Raw genomic sequence first — 24,847 nt, 5'->3', positions numbered from 1 at the left:
TGGTAAGACTATTAGAGTTGAATCACCATTGTAATTAATTTATTCAGATATTTATGGTCTAATGAATGTGAAGGTTGTTGAAGCAATCTATGTGACCCTAGATTTTAATGTTTGAGCAAAGGTTGTTGGCATAGTGTTCTTAGATAACGGATATGTACCGCTAGGAGATCAGAGATTATGTGTTATTATGAGAATGTCTTTAATTCATTTGGAAGAGCGGTTAAGTAAAGTATAACAACTTTGCTAGCATTGATCGCTCAGTGTGTTTACTATCACATGAACTATTTTTTCTAAGTATAGATTGGATGTTTTGATATGGTCTTTGTGACTAAACTCTTATATAGTCTATGTAACTTATTTAGTCTTTGTAATTAACTAGTCTTAGTGACTTATCTTGGACAAGTGAGAGATGTAGGAAATGGGAACGTGAGCATGCCCACGTTCCCCACTTTTTTTTTTGGATAAAATGTTCTTTTTACCCCTGGGATAATTCCCATTATAAAGAATGTGTCCAAGGGTGAAAGAGGAGTAGTATTCAAAATGTGAGATTCGTTTCTTGTCGTAGGAAGTTTGTGAAATTATGGAGAGTTTTTTGATTTTGTGATCGCTCTTCCAGCAACGAGTAAGTAAAAAATTCGTTCTTTGTCTTCAAGAGACTGCTTCACGTTGGGAGATTATTGTAAATTTTTACATATTAAGAATTAATTGGTATGCTTATTTCCATGCTTTAGCTCCAACATGCGGCTCACATTCTAGTACCCAGGTGGAGCATAGTGACCTATAATGATGGATTGATTGTGGACGTCAATTGTCGATGGTCTTCAATGGGAGCACTTTTAAAATTTATATGGTGGACGGTGAAAAATTTATGTGTGTCTAGACACATTATTGAATATAGTGGTTATATCGAAAGCCAAGAGTCCCGGACTACGTTTCAGTGTTAACGATACTATAGCAGTGCCCAATTACTCACCATTTGAATCTCAACTACAGCTTCGTTGACACTTTCATATTTATTCGGATGACCGATAAGAAACTTCAGTCACCTGACTATTTGAATTAATAAAATTTTTTTTCTTAAAGTGATTTATTATTATTATTATTATTATTATTATTAACTAATGCAATTTACCTTATTCATTTGTATTTAATAATTAATTAAACAAACAATTTAGTTTAGTTTTGAGAAAAATTTATGATTCTTGTTTTTTAACATTTATTTATTTTTTCTCCCATTTCCGGACACAAGCATGGATTTGCGTTTGGATTAGGAGTGTAAATAAGTCAAGCCGAACTCGAGTTTGGATTAGCTAGAGCTCGAGAAAGCTAAAGAGGCTCGGCTTGAGCTCGAGCGAGTTTTTAAATCTGAGCTCGAGCTTGACTCGAAATAATGAATTTAAACGAAAAAAAATTACATAGGCTAGGATTCGACTTCTATTTATCTAATACAATATATTATTCATAAACACTTTGTAACTTATTATTTAATTTTAAAATATAAATTATTTTAAATATTAAAATATGAATTAGCCTGGTTCGAACAAATTCTTATTTAATTTTAAAATATAAATTATTTTAAATATTAAAATATGAATTAACCTGGTTCGAACAAATTCGATGAACCATCACGTCGATATTAAATGGGCTCGAGTTTGAATCGTTCGCTCGGTCACCTCCGAACTTGAGTCGAGTTTGACCGAGCTACTCATTTGCACCCCTAACTTTGGGCACCCCTAACTTTGGGCATCGTTTGTGTTCCCTTCGCAGTGGCATAGCGGTTATCGATGGCGGGGACGGGTAAGCACTTCGCCGTTGCAAGATCCACGTCCTCCGTCGTCGCCTTCCTCTCTCTGCTCGCCCTCTTCTCCGCGTTCCTCCTCTTTTATTACGTGAGGTACTCTTCTTCGTCGAGATGCCTCTTGATCTCTGACTCTCTGGATGCTCCTCTTCACCTCTCCAAAGGAGGCCCTGACCCTATCCCGCCTGCCGAGTACTCCTTCCTCGCCTCGCTCGAGAAGTTCCTAGCCACGCGTGCAACCCCTTCCGGATCCCCGGGCGTTGCTGCCGCTAGTGAGGGCGATGCTCCCTCCGCCGCCGTCAAGGCGCTCGACGACTCGATCTGGAAGGAAGAGGCGGAGAGGCTCTACGGAGAACCAATGGATCCGTGGTCATCTCCCTCGGTGGTACGGGTCTATGTCTACGAGATGCCGCCTAAATTTACCTACGATCTGCTGTGGCTCTTCAGGAACACGTATAGAGAGACTTGGAATCTGACCTCCAATGGCAGCCCTGTGCACCGGCTGATCGAGCAGGTAACTTACGATCTCCATTGGGTTGTAGTTTCAAAGATCTGGACGTTTTATGTGAGCTGTGGTAGGAAAACTGATATTTGACGGAATGTAAAGTACATTGATTTGCACTGGAATGTTTGAGCTAGAAAGGAAAATCCTTGTTGATTAGTCTAAAAATTAAAGTTTCGGCGATCAGTTTCTGATTTTTGCAGACATAAACCATTTAAATCCTTCTTATCTGGGAGCAAAGCATTGAATTTGGGTAGGCCTACTTTTTAACGCACAGAATTAACATATACTCTTATCATGTTTTTAATTCTACAAAAGGAGTTGTCAAAAGCCAATTAAAATAGCCATACATAAAATTTTGAAATTTGGAAAGATATTGGTTGATCAATCAACTTGGTTTAGGACTGAATGAGCATATAAAGTTACTGGATGAGCATTGTTGGAAGACTGAAAGCAACATTGCTGGAAGTGCAAAAAATGTTGACTGTTTCCTCATCAGCTTCAGTTGTTACAATGCATTTATTACTATCTTTTTTTTCACTTGGTTGCTGATTGCGTGAGCTCAATAACAAACTTTCATTCTTGGTTAATTAGTTCTCTCAGATATTTCTTATGGATTTGTATTTAAGTTGTATAACATAAGGTTTCTAAAGATATATTTTTTAATTTCTTTGATTTTATATTTTTATTCATTTATTATTATTATTATTATTATTATTATTTTGCAATGGTTGTTCTTTAGTCAGTACAGTTTGTCCTTAGTGTTCATAAGTAGCTCCTGGTTTTTTGTAGATGAGATATTAGTTCATACTGGAGTCCAGTAATTCAATATTTTGATTTTTTTTTTCATGTAGAAGCTAACTGAAATGCATCTCTTATTCTTCAAATTAATTATTCTATCAAGAGATGTTAGATCATTTTAAACCTGACTTATTCTTTTATAATCTTTGTGCAGCATTCTGTGGATTACTGGATCTGGGCAGATTTGATTGCACCAGAGTCTGAGAGGCTTCTGAAGAATGTCATTAGGGTTCATAGGCAAGAGGAGGCAGACTTGTTCTACATCCCAATTTTCACAACAATTAGCTATTTCTTGGTTGAGAGACAGCAATGCAAGGCACTTTACAGGGTCTGATGAATGACTCAAGGTTTATTATTTTTTGAGCTAACATATTGTTTACTGTGCTATCTTGTAGAGCATGCAGGGTTTGAATCTACAACCGCTTTTGCTATCTATACTAGATGACTCTAAGAAATCAAATATTAGGAATATAAACACATTCACTGTTGTTCAACCTACTCCTTTCTCCCTATTTAATAATATGAATGCAACTTAAAATGATGTAGACCCAGTGCTATTAGAATTCAGAAATAAGAACCTCAAATTTTATAATCTTTATTTAGGGAACTTTGGTATCTCATATGAGTTGGTTTTAATAGTTGAATATGCCCTCATTCCTGGTAACAGATTTGTATGACTTTGAATTCCCTCATATTTCATGTGGAAAAGAGAGTGTCTAGTTAGTTCTCTCTGGTTTAGACATTTAGCTCATATTGAACTGAGGACTGTATGGTACTGAGACATTAGAATGAGTTTCTTACAAGTTAAAATTAGAAGTAATATGTGTAAGTTCACTATTCTTTGTGTTTCCAGGAATTAAGTGGCAGAAAAACAGAAATCATTATATTGACTAGAGCAAGTTATGACTTGTGAAAAGTTAATGTCTTGTGTATGGCTGTCCTAAATCCAAAGCCTTGTTGATCTTATTGGGAGTACTATACTAGACCTTCTCATGTAATATTGAGATGCCTCATTAACATATCCTCACAAACATAACTCTGCTTTTGTTTTTTCAAATTATAATCATTCAGTTCTTATAATCTATGTTGGCTAACCTGATCCTATGAAAGTTCTTTTCAAATTATAATAATTTAATTCTTTAATCTTTTTGAGTTATAATCATTCAGTTCTTTTAATCTATGAAAGTGTGCTGTATATGCAAAGATTGTTTGCTGTCTTCTCAAATCTCAATTCTTAATACTTATTCTCATCTCTTCTCTTGCATTTGTTCTCCCATTTGCTAAAATCTTAGTTTACACAACGAGAAGAGTAACATTTGACTACTAACTTTACTGATTCTAGCAGTGTGATAATTATGTTGGAATTTGTGTTTTCTTCTTCTTTGGTTATTGGATCATCTAAGTTGGCTTGTTATATTTTGTAACATTATTCTCTAGTAGAAGACCTCAGAACAGTATGAAAATTTACTTCAATATACCTAATTATAGCTTGAATATTGTTCATGACTAATGTCTTTATACATAATACGTGTAAATATTTATCTGTTTCAAAATTTAGAAGTAAGATAGTGAGTCTTTATCACTCGCAACGAAGATTGCTTCTAGTTTGTTATTAGTATTCAGTTTCCTGTATCAGAGTTTTGTGTGATTCTAGGAAGCTCTAAAGTGGGTGACTGATCAGCCAGCCTGGCGACGATCTGGAGGAAGAGATCATATACTTCCAGTCCATCATCCTTGGTCCTTTAAATCTGTTCGCCGATTTATGAAAAAAGCAATTTGGCTTCTTCCAGATATGGATTCCACTGGAAATTGGTAATTGTGTCCTTTAGCTTTTTAAGTGAATTTGTGTCTCTGTTATTAGAGTGGTGAGCTGAACCTAATTGCCTTGTGTAGGTACAAACCAGGGGATGTCTGGCTGGAAAAAGACCTTATTCTTCCTTATGTTCCTAATGTTGATTTTTGTGATGCACAATGCTTACATGATTCTCAGTCAAAAAGAAGCACATTGTTATTCTTTCGTGGAAGGCTGAAGAGAAACGCTGTATGAGTTTGTCTCTTTTGATAATGCCTGATAGCCTTCTTGATGGATATGATAATCATTTTAGGCCCTTGAATATTTGGTTTCTGCATGCTAAGTCCTAAGGATATTTTCTTTATATAGGGAGGTAAAATTCGTAGTAAACTTGCAGCAGCACTACATAATAGTGAGAATGTTGTTATGGTAGAGGGAAGTGCTGGTGAAACTGGAAAGGCAACAGCTCAGGCTGGGATGCGCAAGTAACATGCTTATGATTCTAGATGTTCAATTCTTTTGGAAGCTTAATATTATGTCATCTTATTCTGTTGCATCCTTTTAGGTCGCTCTTTTGCTTGAGCCCAGCTGGTGATACGCCTTCTTCAGCTAGGTTGTTTGATGCAATAGTTAGTGGTTGTATTCCAGTCATTGTCAGTGATGAATTGGAGCTTCCATTTGAAGGAATACTTGATTATCGTAAGGTATGTAGAATTTATGTTTTCATCTTTTCTGTCATGGAAATTCATAAATTGTGTGAATTAAGTTTTAAAGCTGTTTCTTCTTGGAAATGCTCTAATTTGTCACCTAAAATTCTAAGGTTATTGATAACTAAGAATTTGTTATAGACAAAATTATAGCCAAAATTATAGCACACGTGGAAATCTACTTGTCTCTTGAGCTGCTCATATCTTGGTTGGGTAAGTTGGCTACAGAAGACCAAGTTGGGAAGCGTTTGATACTTTGATCAAACTAGGATCTGGGATAGACTCAAACATAGATAAACTATGAGGAGCATCATCAAAGTGAGTTGAGGCCAGTCAAGATGCAAGCACCTTGTCCTAGGTGAGTTTAGGTGTCATGATTATTAAATACTTACCCAAATGAGCAAGCATTTGATGAGTGAGATACAATATGCCCCTAAAGCCAATGAAACTTTACTGTACAATCAAGCATTTGATGTATAAGCAGCCTAATTGTAATATTTATTTTATCAAATAAAGGTAGAGAAAGATTACTTAGGATTCATATTAGCAGTAATTTTCCCTCAATTCATTAATATTATACTGCATCAGTTGTGATAGATGATTCTATTTTCTATGTCAAAGGCATCATACAAGCTTCAGTATCTCAATAGTCGTGTGTGTTTATCCATCTGATTCATCCAATGCCCAAATGAAAAAGGTTGGAGATGCATAACATAATTTGGTTTGTGTTTTTTGGCTGAAGCACCAACTGTATATTATCACAAATTGTAGTTGTGCATCTTTTCTACACTGGCAGCGGTTTGATAATATCACATAAACTGAAGCTTTGCCCTTTTCTTCTGCAGATAGCACTTTTTGTCTCTTCTAACGATGCTGTACAACCGGGATGGCTCGTCAATTTCCTTATGAATGTGGATTCTAAGCAAATTATCGAAATGCAAAATAACCTCGCTAAGGTTCTTTTTAGATTTCATCGAACATTTACTAGTTACTCTTTCTATATAATACCTTACTGTGCCATCGTGTTGATATTTATAGTACTCGAGGCATTTCTTATTTTCGAGTCCAGCTCAGCCTCTCGGCGCCGAGGACTTGGCATGGAGAATGGTCTGTCCTTAATCTTTGAACTAATTGTTGACGCAGCCAATACTTTTCCTGCCAGTCATTATCTTCTTGATTCCAACAGATTGCTGGCAAGTTGGTAAACATCAAGCTGCATATGAGGAGGTCACAACGCGTGGTAGAAGGTTCAAGAAATTTGTGCACCTGTGAATGCAGAACAGGAAACATCACCAGGGTACCGTGAATGCTTCTTCTTCTTCTTTTGTTATTATCTTATTAGCTGTATAGAAAATTCTTCTACTACGGCATGTGGACGCTCATCTTGTAATTGCGATGACAACTTCTTGCTATCCTTTTGTTGCCTAAACAAGTTCGCAAGTATTTCACGTTGCCCATTTATTCCTGTCACTCTCACATTTTATTTGACCAATTGAAGCTAAACAAGTTCATTTAGCTAGTTTATTGATCAAGTTGACGAATTGAGGTTTAGAGCTTTCTTGTGTTGGGTAGACAAAGTTCGCCGACATCTTAATTCACAACAAAGTAATGCATGAATATTATTTTATTAAAAAGACAAATAAATATATTTTGATCATAATATAATAAATAATATAATAAATAACGTGAATAAACGAAACGCTATACCAAATAGTTGTGGCACATCGTAAATAAGTGTATCGAGATTTGAACTCCAGATTTTATGATGATAACATTTCATGCGTTAATCATTAAATCTATCTAAGGGACGTAATAACCATGTATGAGTTTTGTACCAAGATGGTTGAATTGGAATTTTATCTACCTATTTCAAAATGGGTCAAGACGGATCAACTGTCTGAACTCACTACCAACGCGGATCAGCCTCGGTCGGACTTGGATTTATTAAAATTATGGAAAATTAGCCGGTTGACCGTCTACTCCGTATCTCAGATTTAAAATTTTTTATTTTTTTAATCTATTTCTTATTATTTTTTTAGGATTCATGTCTAATTCGCAATCCGTCCTAAATCTATCAATCGGCTGATCCATTCTCTCCGTCCCGCTTACCAAATGGCCGACCCGCTGGGCCGGCCCGTTCGGTCCGTCTGACTGCTCCACTCAATATCCATGGCTTACGCATATTCTCTTCCCACACCTTCAATGCCGCTGCTGTCTGCATCTCTTGCTTCCGCACCGGCTCGCATTCTCTCGATCATTGCACTCACGCACTTCCCGATCAGTTGACGTGCCGGAGAGATAGTGGTTAGGGTTTCTCCTTTGCATTTCCATATTTTCTCCTAAACCCTAGGGAATCTGCCTCTCTCGATCCGTGGTCGCCTATGGTTGCTCTCTTCCTTTGGCCGCTTCCGTGACTCCCCATTTTTCAGCCTGGAATCGGGAAGCCCTTTACCGCATTCCCCAGCGTTAGGAGTTACTGGCTCAGTGGCTCTTTTCCACGCTACAAAAAACTAGGTCTGCGCATTTGAGTCCACCTAGATGAAAGGCAAGGCGGTGAACTCTGGAAAGAGAGGTACTTCTAGTTTTGCTCCTTCTTAGATGCCATTCTGCGTTGTCTGCGTTAGAGCGCTTGCTCCCTGTTTCGATTTCTTTTCATATTTGCAGATAAGTTCAAAGGGAAACGAGCCGTGGTGGTTGATGCGGATGATGGCGAAGAGGAAGGTAGCATTGATTATTGTTGTTCAGAACTTGGGATGACTAAGATATTGGATTTGGTATATGAGCTATATGCTTAATGAAATCATTTCCTCCCTTTTTGTAAGAAGAAGTAGAAGGACAGGATGAGTATGAGCGAGGTGGATTTATGGCGGATGACATAAAAGAGGAAGAAACTCAGGAGAGTGATGAAGAGATGCGTAGTATAAAAAGGAAGAAGAATAAGAAGAAAAGGTAATGTAACTTGAGTTTTCTATGGTGACCTACTAGTAGCTAAATATATCTTCTCCGTGTTTCGTACTTAAGGCTTTTGGGGAAGAACTTTGTTCTTGATGAGGATGATTATGAGTTGCTCGACGAAAACAAGATGAGTGGTTTCTGTCCACCCAAACCAGTATGTTTGCTGTTCTTGCTGCCTAGTTTGATTTCACCCCTTGAGTCCTGTGTCTTGTTTGAGTTGTTAATGATATTGTTTCTTTGCAGGGGAATGGTAAATTCAAGCGTCTAAAGATTGGAAGGGACAATGAATTGGAGGATCAACAGAAAGCAATTGGTTGGCATAGTCAAGGTGGCCGTTCAGCTGAAGAAAAACTTAAGATTAGCTTGTTCGGTGATGATGGTAAATATTTTAAGTATTTTGTGCTAGCAATCTATGTTTTGCTGGACTGTTATTGGTTGGAAGGGATTAGTCATATTTTTTCACTACACACTGGTGGCCCTAGATGATTTTGCTGATGAAGCCGGTCAATTAGAAGATAGGAATGTTATTGGTGATGAAGATGAAATGGCTCATTTTATCGTGGATGAGGATGTGGATGACGCTGGTGCCCTTGTGAGGTCTGATATGTTCCTCTTGAACTTTAGCTTTTAAGAATACATTGTCTCTTTTCTGATTTTCATAATTTATCATGATTGTAAATTTAATTTGTATAGAAAGTTGACAAAAGAGAAATCACACCAAGTGCTTTGCATTGCATCATCTACTTCACAAGCGCTTGAGATATTTGGTGATCTTGACACATCTGTGAAAAAAAGATTGGACGATGAGTTTGAACCTTTTGTTCTTTCAGAGAATTGTATGACACAGAAGGATGACATCATACGAGAGAGAGATATTCCAGAGAGAATTCAGGTAACAAAGCAATTTGTTTGTCATTGAAATGTGGAATACTGTTGGGAAGTGCAGCTGCTTATAGATTGACCAACATTTTATTATTCGTCTGATATTTCTTTACTTGTAGTTGTCTGAGGATACTACTGGGCCACCACCTATAGATGATCAGAATGTAGAAGAGGAGAGAAACTGGATTTATGATCAGCTTACTGATGGCAGATTCTCTCCTTTAGTTGGCTATGATCAAGTACTCAAAGATATAAATAAAGACAATATTGATAATGTCTTAAGAATGATGCATGTGCAAAAATTTGATGTAGGGACTTTACTTCTATAAGTTTCTGATATCTAAGATTCACGAGAATGTGGATAACTAATTCCTGTATTTTCACCCGTAGATTCCTTTCATTAGCATGTATCGCAAGGAATTATGTGATAGCCTGTTGAAGGATCTTGATGATGGCATGCAGGAGGGCGACGAAATGAAAAGTATGAAGTGGCATAAGGTACTAAGGAAACACCATTCTAGTTTTTTTGTGAAACAATTGTACAATCATCTTTTGTGGGATGATAAAGGATGTGCTGAAGGTGAATATCATTTGTTTTTCAGATACTATGGACAGTTCAGTCTTTGGACAGAAAGTGGTTGTTGCTTCAGAAGAGGAAGAGTGCTCTTTGTTCCTATTATACAAAGCATTTTGAAGAGGAAAGTCAAAGAGTTGATGAAGAAACTAAACTCAATTTAAATAACAGACTTTTTGATTCAGTCGTTTTGGCACTGAATGATGCAAAATCTGAAAGAGAGGTTGATGACATTGATGTGAAGTTCAATCTGTGTTTTCCTCCTTGTGAAGATGATACATATGATGGACAATTTAAGAGGCCTAAACGAAAGTCATTGCACGCTGTTTCCTATAATGCTAGGCTGTGGCAGATTACTAACAAGTTTGGTGCTAGTTCTGAAACATTTGGGTCTCTGCTTTCATTAGAAAAGGTGGCATATGTTAACAGATATTCCTATAGTTTAATAAAAGAAAACTATGGCATCATCTTTTTTTCTATTGGAATAGCCATCTTTTATGCTTGTTCTGGCTTTTGCTACCACCCTCCCTATAGTTTCAGTAAGGTTGTATTTATCTAATAATTTTATCTAATTTTTTGAGATGTTAGGGGTAGCAAGTTTTGTTCTTCAACTATCAAAATACCTTTTCCCCTTTCAGATATCTGATGAAGTTGAAGATAACATAGAATCTCCTGAAGAAGTTGCTGCAAAGTTTACATGTTCTACGTTTGAAACTCCAAAAGATGTGCTTAATGGAGCCAGACATATGGTTTGATATTCCACTTCCTTTTTTTTTTCTAATATAAAGATGCTGCATACCTATAATATTATTCTTAAAGCCTTTTGGGCCCTTTTATATGTTGGGTTTTGTTCTTTGGCAGGCGGCTGTGGAGATTTCATGTGAGCCTAATGTTAAAAAACATGTGCGCAATATTTTCATGGAGAAGGCTGTTGTGTCAATAAGTCCTACTCCTGAAGGAAATCTTGCGATTGATGCCTATCATCAACTTGGGGGTGTGAAATGGCTGCGCAATAAGCCTTTAATGGAGTTTGTGGATGCTCAATGGTTGCTTGTCCAAAAGGGTGAAGAAAATAAATTGCTTCATGTCAGCATTAAACTACCTGAAGATGTCCAAATGAAATTATTAAGTGATGCTTCAAATTGTTATCTGAGCAAAGGTGTCAGTAAATCTGCTCAGTTATGGAATGAGCAGCGGACGATGATATTGAAAGATTCATTTCTCACTCATATTTTGCCATCAATAGAAAAGGAAGCTCGCTCATTGTTGACAGCTAAGGCAAAGAATTGGCTTTGTGTGGAATATGGAAAGCAATTGTGGAATAAGGTCTTGGTTGGTCCTTTCAAGAGGAAGCACACTGATAGTGATTTGGAGAATGAATCTGAGGCAAGAGTTCTGGCCTGTTGTTGGGGACCTGGAAAGCCAGCAACTACTTTTGTCATGTTAGATTCAGCAGGAGAACTGGTGGATGTGCTATATGCTGGTTCAATTAGTGTTCGATCCCAGGCTGTTACTGATCAACAGAGAAAGAGGAATGACTGCCAACGACTCCTGAAGTTCATGGTCAATCACCAACCGCATGTTATCTGCATAGGAGCAACAAACATGGCTTGCACACAGCTAAGGGATGATATTAATGAAGTATGCACAAAGTTTTTCATTTTGATCTTTTTAGTTTCAGTAACTATTTTGGAGTTCTTTGTTGCAACCATGTGTTCTATTTTATGATTGTATGTCTATTGGTTGAAAACTAGCTGATGCCAATCCGAATTGGTTGAGTTCATCTAGAATTGACTAAAGTTAGTGGAATATAAAGTCAAATTAGTCACGAATAGGAGCGGGATGTAAAAATGGGTCTGATTGGGCAGAAAAGTTGGAGAGCACTTGATATTTACTAAAAATTTGTATTTTTGGCTGCAAACTGATTGAAATTGTTCTTCGGTATTCATTCTAAAGAGTAAAAGAGCGAATGAAAGAAATTATATTAGTAAAAAATATTAAAACAAATCAATCAAATATAAATATGTTAAATAATCAATCTAAATTTAATTATATATTATTTGCAAACAAAAAATCTAAAAAATTGAATAAAGCTTAAATGGTTACTATCTGAATATAGCCTTATAGGTATTGTATTTAAATATGACCACTCTTTCATTATGCATTAATTGTGTACTTAAACATTATAAATTAATTAAATTGCGGCCTTGCATTGCCTTGTTAAGGAGAGCAAAATTTGACATGGACCTACCCTGCACACATTCCTAATTTGTCTTTCCATTAATATCTGTGAATTGCCACATCACTAGTAAATTATCAAACTAGTGAAAGATGATGATGGGATATGCACAACAAGAAGATATTTATTTATTGGTGTATGTAGAGTTTTCACATGATTATTTTTGAGTTGTACTTCATCATCATGATCTAGCTGTGTTATTCCAAGTTATTTGAGGCTGGGGGTACATTAGAATTTATGCACAACTACATTGCAGTTATAATCTTTTATTAGTGAATGCTTCAACTGAAGTGTTTTTTGGTCTCCACCTATTCCTTACATCTCCAACACTAATTGGTTCAAATTTGTCTATTACTGAATACTTCAACTAAAGATTTCTGTGCATCTGCCTCTATCTTTTATGCCTTCAACGTTAGGTTTCTTTGGTCTCCCTCTATATTTACACCTTCAACACCTTCAACATCAATTCACTTGACTTGTCTTGTAGAATCTATTAATTGCCTTTCTACATTTCTGATTTTTCCTCATGCTAACAAGTGTTTCCTCTTTCCTTTAATTTTCTATTTTAATTTTTTTTTATTTTTGCAATTTAGAATTCTCTGGTCTGATGTGTCATTTGAGTGATATTGAGTTATTTATTTATTTGTTTTTGTTTTGCCTGATGTCAATTCAGGTTTCAATTTCGTGATATATCATGTATACAATAATGCTTTGTCTGGTTATTTTTAATAACTATTCAGGAAAAATAATGAAGCGACATTCCCTGAGTTATTCAACTTGAATTGATGGGTTTAGGAATGCATTTGTATGCAATTTTCATTCCCATGGGTGAGGTTTGGTGTGTAAAATTTTGTAATGTGGAAGTATGTAACCACATTTATATTGAAAAATTATTTCAATATATGAATTTTAGTTTTATGGCAATTAAATGCAGCACTTAAATTTCAAATGAGTGTTTGTTAGATGGAAAGAACCACCTTAAATGACCTATTGTTATTCCATTTTGTTTTCAATTCCTTTCTTTTCTTTCTATTCTTGTGATTCTTGATCATTAGAGCATCCACACCCGCTTATGTAAAATCAGTTACTACCCTAAATTTTACTTTTTTTTGTCAAAAAAAACCACTTATATCAGAATCCCTTTCAATTATCTAAATTTAGATTTATGCTACAGTGCTTCTCCAATTATAGAGAATGAAACTCTCTATTCTAAAAATAAAATAATATTTCTTTTCAATCACTCTCCAGTTAAACTCTCTACTATTACAAAAATAATAATAAAAAAGAGAGAAGAAAATAATAAAAACATGAAGATAATGGAAATTTTAGGGTAATTGATTCAGTGTATTGAAAAATGATTGTCTAGATTTAATAAAGTGAGTGGCTTATCCCAAATTTTACAGATATTATAGAGAAACTAGTGTGGATACTCTAACAGGACCTAAGTTATCTTAAATGGCAAACTGGCGGGCTTTGAAGGGATGGATGGATTCTAGCAAACTAGAATAAACCACGTGCCATTTGCTCCATTCTCCTACTTTATCCACCATCTCACTCAAACTTTTTACTTCTATAATCTGTTTTGCGTTGCCTCTATTATTTTTTCTTCTGATTATGAGATTGTTGATATTAATCAGATTTGAGGTTGCCTCTCTTTTCTGCAACAAATTTAGTTTATAATATTACATGCTGATAGGATATTTGCTAAATACAATGTAGACTCCTGAGTCCTGACCCATATGTTCTAGTAACTTCAGTTTCATTGTATTGTTACTTTTATTTGTTATGGCTTCTGATTTTTTGAACTTTCAAATGCTATCCAGTGACCTAAGAAAATTGCCAATTTAATTCTTTTAAAAAGGTTCCTGCAGTGTGGTTATTTAGAAGATGACTCATTATAAATGCTTTGAATTCCTTTAATTAGTGTGTTACCCATGATGGAGTTTGATAAATTATTACATGTTCTTGAAATAAATGGTAAAGATTATATTCTATGATTCAACACGTGCATGCCAAGTGGCTTTCAAGTTTTTCTAACTTTTTCATACTACATACAAGTAAAAACATTTATGACAATGTTAAAATTAGAGGCGTTGATGGATCTTTGCCAATTTGACTCAATCCAGATAAAAGTGAGCCAAATTGATAATTCTTGTTTGCTTTCAATTTGGTTGATATGTGTTATTACTTTGGTTCAGTTCAGTTTGAACCTATTGGACACCAAAAATATTGAAGTATTCATGTAGTACTTATCAAGAAATGTTCAACTTTAATATAACAATATAAGTTGTTAACAGTTTAAATCAGCATAAAGAGTTCATGAAAAATACTTTACATCTACCTTGTAATATAAAAGAAATGCAAATAAGATATAATATTTTAGGCTTACTATTTAATAGGATACATGTTACCTACCGAAATGTTGTAAAAGTTTTATTAATCCTTTCAGGAAGAGAATTGTGTCTTTCTCAAGTTCTGTCGTATAGTTTGTATGAAGCAGCAAAATAGGAAATTCTAGGAGTTTGGTCATGCTGCTATTTCTTTTGTTGATTCCTATAGCCTCAAAGACTTGGGTTTTAGCTTTTAGTTGTGTTCAAAAGGTTAATTGGTTAAAACTTAGTAAATTGAATTGACTTGGTTGAGGTTTAAGTAATCATTACAATTTCTCAAATGTGTTCATGTTTTGTCCATTGCATTATTGAATTTGCATATTGATAGTGGATATAGCATATGGAATTTGATGAACCACTGGATTGCATGCTGGTGATGGGGCCCTGGGGGGTCTCCTTTTACAATAATGTTAATACCTTACATTTTTGTTTTATTGTCTTGTGGGTTATGTTCAAGATAATTGAGGATCATCCAAAAGAACTTGGTCAAGAATTGGAAAATATTTCTGTTATCTTTTGCGATGAAACTTTGCCTTGTCTTTATGAGAATTCAAAGCTTGCTTCAGAACAACTACCTGGTCAACCAGGTAAGGATTATTTTCTTTAGAGATTTCACTAGCTTCAAAATTGACTTATTTGATGTGGTTTTTCTAAAGGCATTGTGAAACGTGCTGTGGCACTTGGACGCTATCTGCAAAACCCTTTGGCTATGGTGGCTACTCTTTGTGGACAAGAAAAAGAAATACTGTCATGGAAATTTCATCCCCTGGAACATTTCCTTACTTCTGATGAGAAGTATGAGGTTGTTGAGCAGATTATGGTTGATGCTTCTAACCAAGTCGGTGTGGATATAAACCTAGCAGCAAGTCATGAATGGCTTTTTGCTCCTTTACAATTTATTGCTGGTCTTGGTCCACGAAAAGCATCTGTCTTACAAAAAGCATTTTTGAGGGCTGGATTTATTTCGAATCGCAAAGAGATTCCTATGGGAAAGATTCTTAAAATGAAGGTTTTCATCAATGCTGTTGGGTTTTTAAGGGTAAGACAGAGTGGGGTGGCTTCTTTTAGTAACCTCAATATGGACCTTTTGGATGACACTAGAATTCATCCAGAGTCGTATGAACTGGCAAATAATTTGGCCAAGGATGTCTATCGCGATGATGCTCTAAAGGAGGCAAATGACATGGATGATATGCTGGAGAAGGTGATTGAGCATGTTAAAAAAAATCCACACAAGCTTGAAGTGTTTGATATTGATGAGTATGCAAACAATATATTTGACCAGTATGGAAAAAACAAAAGGGAGACACTTTATGATATAAAGATGGAGCTTCTACAAGGATTTCGGGACTATCGGGCACCTTTTAAAGAACCAAGTTGTGAGGAGGAGTTTGCTATGCTCTCTGGAGAAACAGATGATACCATTCCAGAAGGGAAAATTGTTCAAGTGACAGTTCGCCATGTACAGGAGAGTCAAGTCATTTGTGTATTTGATTCTGGTTTAAAAGGGATGGTGTCCTCTGATGACTTTTCAGATGAAGGATTTGATTATGAGAAGGTGCATGTAGGGGATATACTTACATGCAAGATTAAGCATGTGAATAAGAATAGGCATGTGGTTTACTTGACATCCAAAGCTAGTGACCTGCAAAAAGGCCCTTATATTGATAAGCGAGATCCTTATTACAATGAAGATAAAATTAGTATGGGCAGTGAAATGGAGAAGGTCCGGAAGAACAAGGAATATGCAAATAAACCTTTCAGATCAAGGATGATTGTTCATCCCTGTTTTCAGAATCTGACAGCTGATGAGGCGATTGAGGTGTGTATGATCAATTATATATAATAGTTCACTAACCCTCTTGTTTACTTGAGCACTGCTGTATGTATTAAATATGTGTTATAACTTACTATGATGCAGTACCTTTCTCATAAAGAACCTGGTGTGAGTATTATGCGTCCCAGTTCCAAAGGGCCATTATTTTTGACGTTGACTTTGAAAGTTTTTGATGGAGTATTTGCTCACAAAGAAATAGCTGAGAAAGGAAAAGATCACAAAGATATGACAAGCTTACTTCGGCTGGGGAAGATACTAACAATTGATAAAGAGTCCTTTGAAGATCTCAATGAGGTAGCTGCATTATACTATTTCCCTCTTTGCAAATTTCAACTTCTCAATGTCAACCACTTCTTGGAGCATTTAGTTTAGGACAATTGTTAAGAAGCTAAAACAAATTATTGTAGCTCTTGAAAGTGTCTCCAATCACATGTTTCATGACAGAATAATTATAATTATATTCAATTTTGGATCAATTATGTATGAAATTTCAGATTATAAGTTTCAGAACCAGATTTCTATTTTCTACTCTTCATTGCACTAGTAAAAAGGATAGATTAATTCTTATGTCTAGTATTTAATTGACATAAGACTAAATAATATCGTGTCTTAACTAAAAATAGCATACTTGAACTTTGTGTAGTTTTGTTATCTTATCTTCTGAAAAGGCATCCTTAGACAATATTTGCCAGTGACAACATTTATATTTTGAGAATGAGGAACATAAAGAATCTAATATGGAGAGGACATGTACTAATTTTGCTTCTTATTGAGATCAAAACTCGATGCACCTATTTTTTGTTATCCAAAATTTTTTAGACTGAACTCCAGGTTGCCAAATGCTTTCCCATTCTAATATGCTGAAATGCCTTTTTATGCATTCCTCCGTCTGATGCTGTATGAAATTTGTTGCTGCAAAATTGAAACTTTTATGTCTTTATTTGCAATATAGGAATCTAATCTTTGGTTTTCCTATTTGACAGTGGTTGTCTCTTACACACCTTAGTTGTTTAACAATGATGTACTGTGAAACTATTTGCATGTTTTATTTATTTATTTTTTAAAATTCTGTTGGCCAGTTTTGTGAGCTAACTTTCTAATAGAATCCTGTCTCTTGTCTTTTAGGTCATGCACCGATATGTTGATCCACTGGTAACCCACTTGAAAAGCATGCTTGGGTTTCACAAATTCAGAAAAGGGAATCAGAAAGAGGTTGATGATCAACTGAAGGCAGAGAAGGCAGCAAACCCAATGCGGATAGTGTACTGTTTTGGAGTTTCTCATGAGCATCCTGGGACTTTTATTTTATCCTATATTAGAAGTGCAAATCCACATCATGAGTATGTTGGGGTGTATCCCAAAGGTTTCAGGTTTCGGAAAAAGGATTTTGATAGCATTCATCACTTAGTTGCATATTTTCAGAAGAACATAGACAAGCCACTACTTGGTGAGGGCCCATCTGTATGTACACTTGGTGCAGAGGTATCAACAGAAAATCCTACATGGGTATCCTCTGGTGATCGGGAATCTACAGGTAGTTCATCTTTGCTGATTTTGTTACTTAATGAAAGTTGTCTGACTGAGCCAATGCCATGCCTGATCAACTTCATGCTTTTGAAAATTGATATACTTCCCTTATGAATTATTTAAATTTAAGCTTCATTAATTCTGTTGGGATTTTGATATTCATGGAGAATCTTCAGCTATATTTGTTTTTTTTTTTACTTGCGTTCTTAACAAGAAGTGCTACCATTTTTCAAAATAAAATACTACACACACACCTATAGTGCCCTGCTGTCTTCTCTTGGTCTGACAATAACTAGTTCTTATCCATGCGCCAAGCCAGTTTGTACTATAGATGCCATAGTGTGTTCTAGAAACTTTACTATCAAATTGCGATAAAATTTTGATTTCTATTCAGTCGGACCAACTGCATTTATTAATATTATTTCTACCAGTAAAGAAGTAACTAATTGATGGATGCAGAATTCTGAGTTTAGGACAAAATTCTACTAAGTTTTACTTTTCATTGTTTTTTTGGGGGGTGGGGGTGGAGGTGGGGGTGGATACACATGAAATTTACTATCATTGACTAGCATGCTTGCATTGTTTGATTGTGGTGATTTGCCAATATACACATTATCTGTTATGTGCTGGTGGTAGCCATGCACTTTGATATAAATTGATTTCATAATTTAGCTAATATTTAGATCCTTGAAATCGAAATGACTGACTTGAATATTCTATTGTATTACTCCCGGCTTGCATTTTTGGGAAATTGGGATTGTTTTATTAGCTTGATATTGTTTATTGTTTTGCTTTATTTCCTTGACTGATTGTTTGGAACCAGAAGATAAATCATTTGAACTCTCTATAGATGATGATGTACATGCCTCTGCAGAGTTGCAGATTAATTTATCAATTATTAACGTCTTATGATCGTTTATATGTTTTGATCATCTTATTCTTGTTTTGTACTTAAATCATTAATGATTCATCTACATTGGTTGGAGGTTCTTTTTGCCAGTTTGATTCTTAGATTCATGGTTTGATATGGCTGCCAATTTAACGTAAATTTAATGCAGCTGGTCTAAATGTCTCAGGCATATTCATTAGGCTTGCTTTGGTTAGTCTGATACAATAATTGTGAATGCCCTTTAATTAAAAGGGCAAGTAGGTTACTAGAGAGGACATAAGCAACTTATATGGATCTACATTTTTTCTTAAAGTGAAAGGTTTTCTTTGAAATCTCTTTGTTTTTTGGTTTATGAACTTCCTTTTGTGACCATCTCTTTACAAACCCTGAAATTAGTGTGTGTGTGTATATATATATATATGTTCTTTAGCAAATTGAGAAGTATAAATTGTGGATTCCTATCCACTTTTGGATTCTTGTTCAATGTGCAATATCTTTATTGTTTAAATCATCCACATTCTTCAAGATCCAGTCCATCCTTTTTATCTTTCTGTTGAAAAAGTTCAGCGGTAGCTGGTAAAGGTTTATTATTCCACCCTCACATTAACTACTAGAAGTACACTTCATTTTATGGGGTAAGTTTGCTAACTCTATTTGCTCTTCTCAATAAAAGAAAAAGGAAATTTGTAACCTCTCCTGCAATGGATAATTCTGGGTATGCCATTTTAATTAGAGACATCTAAAACACAATGCATTAGGTGATTAGTAGCATTTAACTGTTTATATATTTCAACTCTTGATAGTTCTCAACACATTTCTGTGAATTCTGGAAACAAAATTTTAGTATGATTGAATTGCTTCCACTCTGCAAATTATTATTGGTTGTTGAATTGTTCAATTCGAATTCCATGAGGTTTGTTAGCGTACTTCTTGACATGATTATTACATGCTCAGCTAGTTTGCCATAGCTTGGTGAAGTGGTAAAAAAAAATCTGTCAGTGGCAAAATAGTGACAATTCAAGCTAATCATTTGATCTGTTATTTTTTGACCTGTTAGGTTAATTAGGCACTAAGACATCATACATCCCAGGCATGATGTATATGTACCTAGGAGAGGCAAGGCAAACTTTCAAAATATCAAATATATGCTTTATATCAGTATCTGCAGCATATTTAAGTACATTTAACACTTACATCATTTTATTAGTTTCCCTAAATTCAAAAGAAATTCATTCGCAGTCACAGAAATGTAATACTTGGAATTCATATTTATGTAACCCATTAAAGAATCACAGTCATATATTCCATGTTTTTTGTATTATAAGTCATAACTGAGCCCATATAATGTCGCATGACACTATTAGTCAAGAGCATCAATGTCACTAGTACCATAAACCTGTTACAGTATACAACTAATTTAGATATTCCAGAGGATGTAATCATGACCTTCAACATTCAAAAGATTGAGTTGTTAGATGTTCTAGGTTTTCCGCTCTTTTTTTAGGTCTAAGAAAAAATATAAGAATATAAAAAAAGATATTGTGTGTTATTTAGGCATATCTTCTTGTGTCTTGAGCATATTATGCTGTCTCACTTGAACTACTAAATGTACCTGGGAGTGTCGCTCCTAGCAGCATGGTGCAGCTTCTGAAAACACTGATTTTAAGTCAAATATTCTGTTAAAGGATTAAAGGTTTTGATTATGAAGGATGAATATTGTAATATTATTTGAATACTTAATGTAACTTAAGATGTATCTCATGCACGTATGTATCACATGCATGTAACTTGTTAAAGAATATTTGTTCTCAATTTAAAGGTGTTTAATTACGGTTAGGCAATGAATATATCATCTATCATCTATGGGACAATAGTGGTTAAGAAAGTTGAAGTGCACTGTACTATCAATAAAAATTTGTAGGCAGAAATGTTAGGTAGAGCTGCAAAAAGAATAGTTATGCAATATATAAAGAAAATAAAATGAGAAGAGAAGTCCTGAAGTGTGTGTCGTTGAGATAGATTATCCTTGATTTTATTGGTCGAATCACATGTTTTAGTCAATATGTGAAATCTGATGCTTCCCATCTATAGGATTGCTTGAGAAAGGGAAGTGTTTGACCACTAGAGCTTTCATTTCTAATCTTTATCAGATACATGGTTAAGGGCATTTACTACCATCCTTATCTGGATTAGAATAGTGGTAATAGGTGAATGCTGCTCCTGAAATTCTATGCTGGATCTTCTTAGGGGTATATCAACCGGCTTTACATTGTTGATAGGTTTTATGCATTCTCTATTATTTCTCTCAAAAGTTGCTGATTTCTTTTGTACTTCCTTCCAGCTGAAAAGAGAATAAGATACTTGTGCTTCTGTGAATTATTTTTGGAAGTCACTGTTTGACAAACTTAATTGGCTACACATTTCTGAGTTAATGTTGTCTTGTATTATTTATAAGCTTTGCCATCGCCTGGTTAGGATAATTCTCGTTGTTGCTTTTCCTGGCAGATGGAAGATTTAACTCTAGAAATACTGGCAATCAAAATGAACGAGGGCGAGGTCGTGGTCGTGGTCGTGGACGTGGACGTGGGCGTGGGCGTGGTCGTGAAAGAGGAAGTGATTTTGGTACTGATGGAAGCGACAACAGTGGTTATGAGGAAATGAAGGGTGATACTGCAGGTTCTGGCTGGGGTGGCTGTAACATAGATGGCTCCAACAAAGGTGGCTGGGGTGGCGGAGATGGTGGTAGTGGTTGGGGTGGCAACACGAATTCAGGTACTGATGGTGGTGGGAGTTGGGGAAGTGTGGAAGGTAATGTAAGTGGCCAAGGGCGATGGGTTAGCTCAGGAGATAAAAACAATAGTACTGATGGTGTCTGGGCTGGGAATAGCAGTGGTGGCAACAGTGCTGGTGGCTGGGGGAATCTGGGATCTGGTGGTGGCAGCAGTACTGGTGGCTGGGGGAATCTGAGAACTGGTGGTGATGAGTCTTCTGGGACTGGCAGTCACAGGGGCAGTGGCGATGGTAGTTGGGGTGCGACGGATGATGTTGGTGGCCAAGGAGGAAGGGGACCTTCAGGAGATGTAGGAACGGGTGGTACTGATGCTGTCGGGGCTGGAAATAGAGGCAGCAATGGCTTCACAAGTGGCTGGGGCAATCAAGAAGCAGGTGGTGGAGTTAGAAACAATAGCGGGGATGGCCATGGTGAGAATTGGTGTGGTGGTGGTGCCGCAACTGGTGGTGACAAGTCAGTTGTGGCTGGCAATTACAGAGGTTGGAGCGGAAGAGGCAGTTCTACTAGTAACTGGGGAGAAGAAGGTAGTAGCAATAACAGCAGGGGCAGAGGCAGGGGAAGGAATAGTGGTAGGAACAACAGTGGGTGGGGACAAGGTGGAAATGATATTACTGATCTTGGCTCAGTTGGTAATAGCAATGCTGCTGGTGCCACAAGTGGCTGGGGAAGTAACCAACATCAGGACAACAATAGAGGCAATGATGATGCTGGTGGGAATTGGGGTAGTGCGCCTGCTGCTACTGGTGGTGGTTATTCAGATGGGACTGGCAGTACTGGTAATTGGGGAGCAGTTGGTAATGATAGTAGCCAGGGGGGCAGAGGTAGTAGCAACAGTGGGTGGGGACAAGTTGGAAATGATATTACTGATCCTGTCCTGGATGGTAGTAACAATACTGGTGGCACCACAAGTGGCTGGGGAAGAGGAAGTAACCGATATGGGAATAACAGTAAAGGCAGCAATGATCATGATGGGGATTGGAGTAGTGGTTCTGCTGCGACTGGTGCTGACAGTCACAGAGGTCAGAGTGGACGAGGCAGTAGCACTGGCAACTGGGGAGCAGAAGGCAATTTTAGTAGCCGCTGGGACAGAGGCAGGGGGAGGGGCAGAGGTTGGAACAACAGCGGGCGGGGACATGCTGGGAAGGATAGTACGGATTCTGAATCTACTGGTAATGGCAATGCTATGGGTGCCCCAGGTTCATGGAGCTGTGGAATCAACCAAGGCAGGGGCAGCAACCATAGAAGCAGTAATGATGCAGATCTTGCAAGTGGTTCTGATGGTAGCGGCGACAAATGGACTGGGGCTGGCAGTGGAAGAAGCTGTGGTGGTCGTAGCTGGAGAGTTGGTAACAATGGTGGCCGCAGGGGCCGAGGCAGAGCCAGGGATAACAGTGACAGAGGTAGCACAGATGGCTGGGACACTGGAGGCGGCCAGGGCGGGGAGGATAAGTGGGGTAGTAATGGTGGTGGGGATAAGGGAAGTGGTTTTGCTGACGTTAATGACATATCACTAAGCAACAGTGGTCGGGGTGGAAGAAGAGGCAGTGATGGTCATCCTAGCTGGGGTGATACAAATGCTGGTGGCCATGAGGGAAGTAGTTGTGGCTGGGTTGGTAATAACAGTGGTGTTGGTAACGGAGGTGGCTGGGGCGGTGGAAGTTGTCAGGGTGGGAACAGCAGCGATGGAAATGATCAGGCACGTAGTTTTGCTGATGGGAATGATGATAATTCAGCTGGTGCTAGTGGCGGAGGGTGGGGTGGCAACAACAATGGTGGCAGTAGCAAAGGTGGCTGGGGTGGTAACTCTGATGGTGGAGCTGGTAGTGGGTGGAATTAAGGATGGGTAAATCAAGGTGACTCAGATCAGATGCCATATCTAGTCCAAGTCTACCTGATATCTGAAATGAAAGTCTTAGGAGCACAGCCTAACAACTGTTTTGTTTGTCGATCCAACTGGTTCAATAAGTTGCATGTTGCTGGTGTGAATTTGCTTTGAGTTTGAGCAGTTTCAAAGAACATGCCAATCTCCTCCATTGAACCACTTCCCTTTAGAAACCTTGGATGTAATATTCTCGTTTGTCCTTTACTCAGCGTATCTAAGGTATTTTGTATCTAACCTTGTTTCCATATTAAATTAGATGTGGTTATTATATTAGATATGAGAATTTTTATTTAGGGCGACAGTTAAAAAATAAAACTTCGATAGTGGTATTATGCAAATTTGAATTTGACTTTTTTTGATGAAAAATCTTTTAGATTTCACCCGTTTATTGCTAGATCAAGTGTTCGGGTTTAAGAGTTGCTTTGCGTTTACTGTGTTATGATAACAAGATTCTTGTGAAAACGAACAGGCCTGGGCAATGGACAGGGTAAGTTAATCAGTTAATGAATGGTCATTATTAAAGTATACATTTAAAATGAATTTATTTTGATGCTTAGTGTCGCCTCACCATATTCACCAGTGCCATAGCTAATGATCTAATTCAGTAAACAACGTATGTGTTCTGGTAGAGATCTAAGGAGCAGAATCTACCCTCAGCAAATGCATTAAAACCTTCATCTTACTACCGTACTATTATGTTATTATTTAATTATCTGAATTCTTTAATAATTAATTTTTAATTGATGATTTGATAAAGTTTTAAATTTAAAATTAAGTTATGTTAAGTTTTTTGTTCTTTCATACTGAAAAGAATTTCAGGACTTATTAGTATTCATTAAAATTTTAGGCACTCAGAATGTAAAGATGATGAAGGATCTCGATATGAATATTCGAATTGTTTTCCTACCGTTTTCAAATAACTATCATAGCTAGAATGCAACGCTATCATTCATCCAAAATATTCACGGTACCTACTGCCATTCCCAATTCGAGTAAAATTTCCTTTGATTGTTAACTTGCTGACATCAATGAGCAGTGAAATACTTGCGAGTTTTCAAGGTTTATGTTATCTGTGTCTGAGTTTGTTGCATCTGAATGCAAAATATATATATATATATATATATATATATATATATATATATATATATATATATATATATATATAGAGAGAGAGAAAAACAAAAAAGATACAATTATCTTCTTTGAAAAACATTTAATATCTTGCTTTGTCCTATGGATCCCGACGGAAGAGGTGCTCTTCCAGTGACCGGAGAAAACAGA

General features: G+C 36.6%; 2 protein-coding genes across 5 annotated transcripts; both read left to right on the top strand.

The window, feature by feature from the left end:
* The first annotated feature begins 1,731 nt into the window (after window positions 1–1,731).
* On the top strand, window positions 1,732–7,119 carry LOC121979340 (probable arabinosyltransferase ARAD1). The gene is made up of 9 exons (XM_042531316.1): window positions 1,732–2,312; window positions 3,256–3,429; window positions 4,756–4,913; window positions 4,995–5,142; window positions 5,263–5,378; window positions 5,459–5,597; window positions 6,446–6,556; window positions 6,639–6,707; window positions 6,787–7,119. The coding sequence occupies exons 1-9, from the start codon at window positions 1,785–1,787 to the stop codon at window positions 6,904–6,906; spliced, it is 1,563 nt and encodes a 520-aa protein (XP_042387250.1). The 5' UTR covers window positions 1,732–1,784; the 3' UTR covers window positions 6,907–7,119.
* A 676-nt stretch (window positions 7,120–7,795) lies between these two features.
* LOC121979338 (transcription elongation factor SPT6 homolog) lies at window positions 7,796–23,839 on the top strand. Of its 4 annotated transcripts, XM_042531313.1 has the most exons (18): window positions 7,796–7,904; window positions 8,030–8,172; window positions 8,265–8,321; window positions 8,423–8,549; window positions 8,622–8,709; window positions 8,799–8,934; window positions 9,038–9,152; window positions 9,249–9,447; window positions 9,557–9,745; window positions 9,828–9,935; window positions 10,040–10,423; window positions 10,650–10,760; window positions 10,873–11,652; window positions 15,098–15,227; window positions 15,297–16,462; window positions 16,562–16,771; window positions 17,603–18,011; window positions 21,399–23,839. In XM_042531313.1, the coding sequence occupies exons 2-18, from the start codon at window positions 8,139–8,141 to the stop codon at window positions 23,519–23,521; spliced, it is 6,366 nt and encodes a 2,121-aa protein (XP_042387247.1). In that variant the 5' UTR covers window positions 7,796–7,904; window positions 8,030–8,138; the 3' UTR covers window positions 23,522–23,839. The 4 variants fall into 4 exon arrangements, with proteins under 4 accessions (XP_042387247.1, XP_042387246.1, XP_042387249.1 ...); XM_042531312.1 differs by having other exon boundaries at window positions 7,800–8,172; XM_042531315.1 differs by having other exon boundaries at window positions 7,804–8,172; window positions 8,432–8,549.
* The last annotated feature ends 1,008 nt before the right edge of the window (window positions 23,840–24,847 follow it).

This window comes from Zingiber officinale, chromosome 5A (assembly GCF_018446385.1).
Source record: "Zingiber officinale cultivar Zhangliang chromosome 5A, Zo_v1.1, whole genome shotgun sequence".
NCBI classification, from domain to species: Eukaryota; Viridiplantae; Streptophyta; class Magnoliopsida; order Zingiberales; family Zingiberaceae; genus Zingiber; species Zingiber officinale.
The sequence above is the reverse complement of the archived record's forward strand: the minus strand, read 5'-3'. Positions and strand labels throughout refer to the sequence as shown.

Excerpts from the sequence above, each read along its gene's own strand:
- LOC121979340 (XM_042531316.1), top strand. The coding sequence starts at position 1,785 with ATGGCGGGGACGGGTAAGCACTTCGCCGTTGCAAGATCCACGTCCTCC. Across the intron at positions 5,143-5,262 it reads GAAGGCTGAAGAGAAACGCT|GGAGGTAAAATTCGTAGTAA; the intron begins GTATGAGTTTGT and ends TTCTTTATATAG. Across the intron at positions 6,557-6,638 it reads TGCAAAATAACCTCGCTAAG|TACTCGAGGCATTTCTTATT; the intron begins GTTCTTTTTAGA and ends TGATATTTATAG.
- LOC121979338 (XM_042531313.1), top strand. The coding sequence starts at position 8,139 with ATGAAAGGCAAGGCGGTGAACTCTGGAAAGAGAG. Across the intron at positions 8,550-8,621 it reads AAGAAGAATAAGAAGAAAAG|GCTTTTGGGGAAGAACTTTG; the intron begins GTAATGTAACTT and ends TTCGTACTTAAG. Across the intron at positions 10,424-10,649 it reads CTCTGCTTTCATTAGAAAAG|ATATCTGATGAAGTTGAAGA; the intron begins GTGGCATATGTT and ends TTCCCCTTTCAG.